Below are 5,892 nucleotides of genomic sequence, written 5' to 3' on the forward strand. Positions count from 1 at the left end.
GTTTGGCATTCAACTCTTGATTTGGTTCAGGTCATGATCTCAGGGTTGTGAGATCAAGTCCTGTGTTGGGCTTGGTGCTGAGTGCGGAGCCTGCTAGAGATTCTCTTTCCCTCTGCTCCTTGCCCCTCACACTCCTTCACCCCTGCTCATGTATGTTCATGCATACATGTGCTCTCTCTCTCTCTCTGTGTCTCAAAAAAAAAAAGTCTTTGTAGACCTAGAAGGACAAGAGAAAAAAAAAAAAAAAAAGAGGAACCAAAAAGCAAAATGAAGACAGGAATGAGTTCTTGGTTTTTTTCTTCTTTTTCATTTTTTCAAGATAATTCAATTTAACTTTTACTTAACATTATCATTAGGTTTTGCCTTTGAATACTAATGTTCTTAGCTATTTTTCACTCAATAATTTTTCATGCACTGAGTATTGACCCTTTGAAGGACAGCAATTTATTTTTTTTATCTAAACTTTCCGCCATACCTATCTTGAGAAACAAGTAAAATCTAGTGCCAGAATGGTCAAATTAGAAACCCCATCTGAAAGAAAACATGACCCCCCCCCAAAAAAAGAAAGAAAACATGAGGCAGCGTTTGGTGGCACATTCGATCACATTTTACTTGTCTGAAGGTGATTTCCATTTTCAAGAGTCACTGTCGTTTGCAGGGAATGGAATGTATCTCATTACAAAAATGGCAGCATAAGGGGCACCTGGGGGGCTCAGTTAAGCTTGGGTCATGATCCTGGGATTCAGGGATCAAGCCCACGTTGGGCTCCTACTTGTTGGGGAGCCTCCTTCTCCTTCTGCCCGCTGTTCCCCCTTGTGCTGTCTTTTTAAACAAATAAAATCTTTAAACAAAATAAAAAAATAAAATGGCAGCATACATGTTTTAATTAAGCAAGCGCCCAGACTGGGTGTGGAGTGTCCAATTAGCCCCCACCCCCACCCCCCATCAGCGCTGTCTCCCTGCTGAGGGACGGTTCCTAGCCCCGAGGGACGAGCTTTGCTGGGAGGGGCGCCTGCCGCTGCCCACAGTCGGCCATCATAGCGGTTTCTTTTTCTTCCTGAGAATGTTTGCAAACGGAGAAGCATTTTACTGAGTCCATATTTCATTACAAAATCCATCCCACTGTGAGTTTCTAGTGAAAACGAGAGAGGGAGAGAGAATAAGACGGAAATGGTGTGAGTCTGCAGGCCAGGCTTGCAGGTTTGCACAGGCCTGTCTCTCCTGGGGTCCCTCCAAGCGCTCTTGGTCCTATCCCCAGGGCCGAGAGCCCCTCACATAAATTGAGGGGCTGTGTCTCCATGGAAACAGCTGGGAGAGAACAAAATGGAGAATAAAGTTCATGCTTATAGCTCATAACTGTTGATTTTATTTGCTGGCTTTATCCATTAACTTATCTCAGGGCTGCAGTGAGTACAGGAGTCCCATGGGTGCCCTAGTTCCCAAATCCATTTTTTTTCCTTTCTGTTCCCCCAATCCACCCCTAAAATGTCAAGCACAAGTAGTTAGAGTTATTAGCCTTAGAGTTTATTTGCACAACCCTCCTTGGGCTGTGTTTGGTGGATGGAACAGGCTTTGAAGCCACGATGACAAGGAATCAGATCCTGAGTCCGGCGCCAGTCTCCGTTTCTCCATCTCTAAAGTAGGACTGATGATACTTCTACCAGCTGTTGGAGGGATTCAAAATATGTGCACATAAGTCCCCAACCTGGAGCAGATGGGCCCTTAACAAATGATAACTATTATTTATCCTGTTACTGACCTTCTGCTTACTTAAATGTTTCTTGTCACGTTCTGATTAACAGAGAAAGTAGGGATAAGGAACAGAAAGGAGAAAGTATACTGTTTAGCAGAGTTCAATGTTATCGGCAGAGCCTAGATCTCGAATTAGAAGAAAATGTTTTATAATTAAACATCTGGATTCTTCACGCCTAAGAAGCATAAGTAAATGACCCTGTTTTCCAGGAATTACTGCCTCAATGTAGGTTTTTAAAGCATCTTGTGTTGCCTGTGACTTCTCTATTTTACTGTCACATCCAGGCTGTCACCCCGGCTCTCCCCGGAGGGCCAGACACAGAGGACACGCCCCCACCCCCACCCCCACGCCCCACGCACAAAAGCCTCTGCCCGCACAGCCCGTCTGCTTTGCCCCGCAGCGTGGGGGGTACGTGTGAGGAGGTCCGGGAGCCCCGAGCCCCGAGCGCCGCGTGAGCCGCAGGACGAGAGGATTATGCCTCCGTCACACGGCAGCGCACGAGGCGCGCAGGCTTCCCGCGAACAGGGCGAACAGGCGGACGCCGTCTCCGACGAGGGAAGAACTGGGTTCGGAAGTGCGACATTCGAGCACAGTCTGCGCGGTTCGAGGGGAAGGCCCGAGGCTCCCGGGGCCGGCCGGCAGCTCCGTACCGGCGTGGGTGAAGCTCCCCGTGGCCTGAAGCCTTGGGCCTCGGGGCGGAGCTCGGCGAGGCTTGCCCGCGGCCAAGGGGCGCCCGCGGCGCGCACCCGGGGAGGCGCCGGAGTCGGGGCGGAGTCGGGGCTGCAGCCCGCCGGCTTCCCGCGGGAGCGGCTCCGCTGGGCGCCAGAGCGCGGCGCCACGGGGAGCGCGGCCCAGAGCACGCAGCGGCTCGCGGCTGGGTGTGACGTCACAACGGCCGGCCCCGGCGGCGGCGGCGGCGGCGGTGGCGACGCTGCGCGCACGCACGACCCCGGGCCCGACGCCGGCTGGGACTCGGTCGCCAGGAGAGAGCCGAGGCGGCGCTTACGGTGCGGCGCTAGGAGGCGGCGGCGCGGCCCGGCCTCGGTCCCGGACGCCGCCGCGGGACGGCAGCTTCCTGCGCGGGAGGGGCCCTTCCCCGGCCGAAGCGCGGGAGCGCGGCTGGCTCCTGGCACGGCGGGGACCGAACCCGCAAACCAGGTCATAGTTGTCATTAGATCTCCCGTGCGCGTGGCAGGCAGAGGGAACGGGATCACTCCCATCTTGTGCACATGCAGGAATGGTCTCAGATTCCAGAAAAATCACAGGAATAACAAGGATCCGCCACACACTGCACGCAGATCCCCCGGTGACCTTCCTGTGCGCCCCACGGCGGCTCTCGCTCACACACACACACACACACACCCCCGGTCCCGTGCATACCGCGTGTTTCCCCTCTAGGCCGGGAGAACAGGCGCGCGCCCACGTGCCTGCCACCGTGACTACCCCAGTACCGGGCCCCACAGCGGAGCGCGGTCTGGAGATCAACGTCCATGCGTTACTTCCAGTCATTTCTCAGAGCCGTTCATTCTGCTTATTGTTCCAATGTTGTCTTCTATAGACAGAGGAGGCAGCCCAGGGGTACGTGTTGCATTTAGTTCTGATGTTTTCTTTTCAGGCTCCTTCCATCTGGAAAGGTTTCCCATTTTCCTTATCTTTCACGGCCTTAACATCTTGAAGAGTACAAGCTCGCTACTTTGTAGATGCTCTTTATTTGGGGATTGTTGGATGTTTGATCGCTGTTGAATTCAGGAGATGCATTTTTGCCAGGAATACAAATACGCCGTGTTTTCTCAGTGGATCATCACAGGGATTTGTCCCGTGACTAGGACTAGGGTTTTCAGTGTTGGAGTAACATATTTGCCAGGTTCCTCTACTTTAAAGTTAGTTAATAAGCATTTTATCCTCTTAAAATTTAATGAATATTAGGTGCTTTGTGAAGAAAATCCTTTAAGACTATATATATGCCGCACCTCATCAGTTTTCCCTTATTTGTAGCATTCATTGCTGATTATTGCCTGAATCAATAATAATTGCAAAACGTTGGCCTTAAAATTCCATACTCTTTCTCTATTTATGACCTGAAATTCAACTGTAAGTTAGAACGTAGAGGCAAACTCAAGGAATAGGCAGACAAAAAACTCAGAATACCATTCTGTTGGTTTCCTATCCTACTGGCCCATGTGATGGTCAGATTAAGGGAGGCTTCAAGGTCCGGAGACAGCCAGGGCTGAACGTGGTCTCCTGAGGCAAAGGTGCTTCAGCAGTGGCATGCAGCTGCAAGAGCCAGCAGGAAACAGAGTAGAAGGGGTTTGTAGAAAGCTTCCCAACAGTGAAGCTTGGAGACTGAATGTGGGCTGGAAAATAAAAAAGAAACATGGGATGTTTTAAGCCTGGATGGCCAGGATGGTGGTAAGATAAGAGACCGGGATGCCAAAAGGTGCTGGGAGCACAACGGGGCTAACTTCAGGTAGGTTGAGTGGGAAGTGCTGGCAGGGCGTACAGGGGGTGTATCCTCTGCAGCAGGTGGGCCAAGACAACCTCAGGACGGAGGTCGGAAACGAAGACTTGTGACTTCTGTTACTCAACAGACCTGGAGTAGGAAATGGATGTGGGTGAGATCACTATTTGGGTCAGTTTGGGAGAAAAAGATGGGCAAGGGCAGAATCATAGTGACTGAGGTGGGTGCTGGAAAGAGAAGGCGGCTCGCTGGGGAGGGTGGAGTTGGGGCCCAGGAGGACCAGGACGGGCGGAGCCACAGGGGCCCAGCAGGATGCTGTCCAGAATCTAGAATGTCTTTCTGTCCCGTTGAGTCTGGGAGGCTGAAAACTACATTTCTGTGATTTCCTTGCAGCTGGAGGTTCTGGATGTGATTTAGGTTTTGGGAATCAGGCGCATTTGAGTGAGACTTGAAAGATCCAGATAGCACTTGGGGCTGCGTCTGCTGTTCTGCTGGCGATGGTCATGGAACTGTCAGATTTTTTCTCTCACGGTGTTCAGCAGCCAGGTGCTAGCCTCATGAGGCACAAGAGGCAAAGATCTGGGAATCCATGTTTTGCTTGTGTAGTGTTAGCAGAAAGTTTAGATCTCTGGATCTCGGCTAAGGCAAAATACATCCCTGAGGTCCAGGGACAGCTTTCTGATTTCTCATCTTCCTGATGCCGGAGTGATAGAGTATCTCCCAGTGGGTCAGATCTGCTGTGATCTGGGAGTCGTTCCTGAAGGCCCCGTCCAGAACATCTCTTCCAGTCCTTCCAACAATTTAAAAAGCATTTAAATCCCCTTCAGCTGAAAATATTGGGGTACTTTCTCTTTTCTGAAACTGAACTCTGCTTGATACAAAACCCAATGGAGAAAGGATATTCAAGAATAAAGGGCTAATCAGAATCACTATACTGTACAACCCTGAAAGTAACAGAACACTGTACGCTTGTTATACTGGAATTAAAACAGTTTTTTAACAAAGCTGCCAAAAAGTTAAGATGAGGATTTCATTCATCCTCATCTCAATTCATTAAAACAGTTATCTCAATTCATTAAAACAGTTATCATTAAGTCCATAACGTGTACCAGGTATGATGCTGGACATTGGGAGTATGCACGAAGATGGACAAAACAAAGTCTTTTTAAAAAAGATTTTATTTATTCATGAGAGACACACACACACAGAGGCGGAGACACGCAGAGGGAGAAGCAGGCTCCGTGTAGGGAGCCGGACGTGGGACTCAATCCCAGGACCCTGGGATCACAACCTGAGCCAAATGCAGACGCTCAACGGCTGAGCCACCCAGGGGCACCAAAGTCTTTTCCTTCAAGTCTTCTGTCTAGTAGGGAGGAGAATCACACACATCCATGGACCACACTGTAGCAAGCACACTGATGGAGAGAGATTCAGGGAGCCAGCATGAGAAAGGAGGAAGCGTGCTAAACCTGGAATGAGACTCTGGAAAGAGAGTGGGCCTCCTGAAGGAAGGGCACAAGCAGAATAGTGAAGGGTGAGCCTTTTATTTAGCTAACAAATACCAGATGCTCAGATGCTTCCCCTGGGTTGAGCGTAGCGCTAAGATCTTCACATTCGAGGGCTCGTGTAATCCCCCACACATTCACACGAGGTACAGGGTATCATTGGCATTTTACAAGTG

The 5,892-nt window shown here is 50.5% G+C and overlaps 1 protein-coding gene across 3 annotated transcripts; it reads right to left on the reverse strand.

The window, feature by feature from the left end:
- Positions 1-1,343: 1,343 nt before the first annotated feature.
- On the reverse strand, positions 1,344-3,673 carry LOC121484988 (basic proline-rich protein-like). Of its 3 annotated transcripts, XM_041744908.1 has the most exons (3): positions 2,404-3,673; positions 1,760-1,791; positions 1,344-1,664 (listed from the first exon to the last, which is right to left on the reverse strand). In XM_041744908.1, the coding sequence occupies exons 1-2, from the start codon at positions 2,971-2,973 to the stop codon at positions 1,771-1,773; spliced, it is 591 nt and encodes a 196-aa protein (XP_041600842.1). In that variant the 5' UTR covers positions 2,974-3,673; the 3' UTR covers positions 1,344-1,664; positions 1,760-1,770. The 3 variants fall into 3 exon arrangements, with proteins under 3 accessions (XP_041600842.1, XP_041600841.1, XP_041600840.1); XM_041744907.1 differs by having other exon boundaries at positions 1,344-1,791; XM_041744906.1 differs by lacking the exon at positions 1,760-1,791 and having other exon boundaries at positions 2,113-3,673.
- Positions 3,674-5,892: the final 2,219 nt, after the last annotated feature.

This window comes from Vulpes lagopus, chromosome 2 (genome assembly GCF_018345385.1).
Source record: "Vulpes lagopus strain Blue_001 chromosome 2, ASM1834538v1, whole genome shotgun sequence".
NCBI lineage: Eukaryota > Metazoa > Chordata > Mammalia > Carnivora > Canidae > Vulpes > Vulpes lagopus.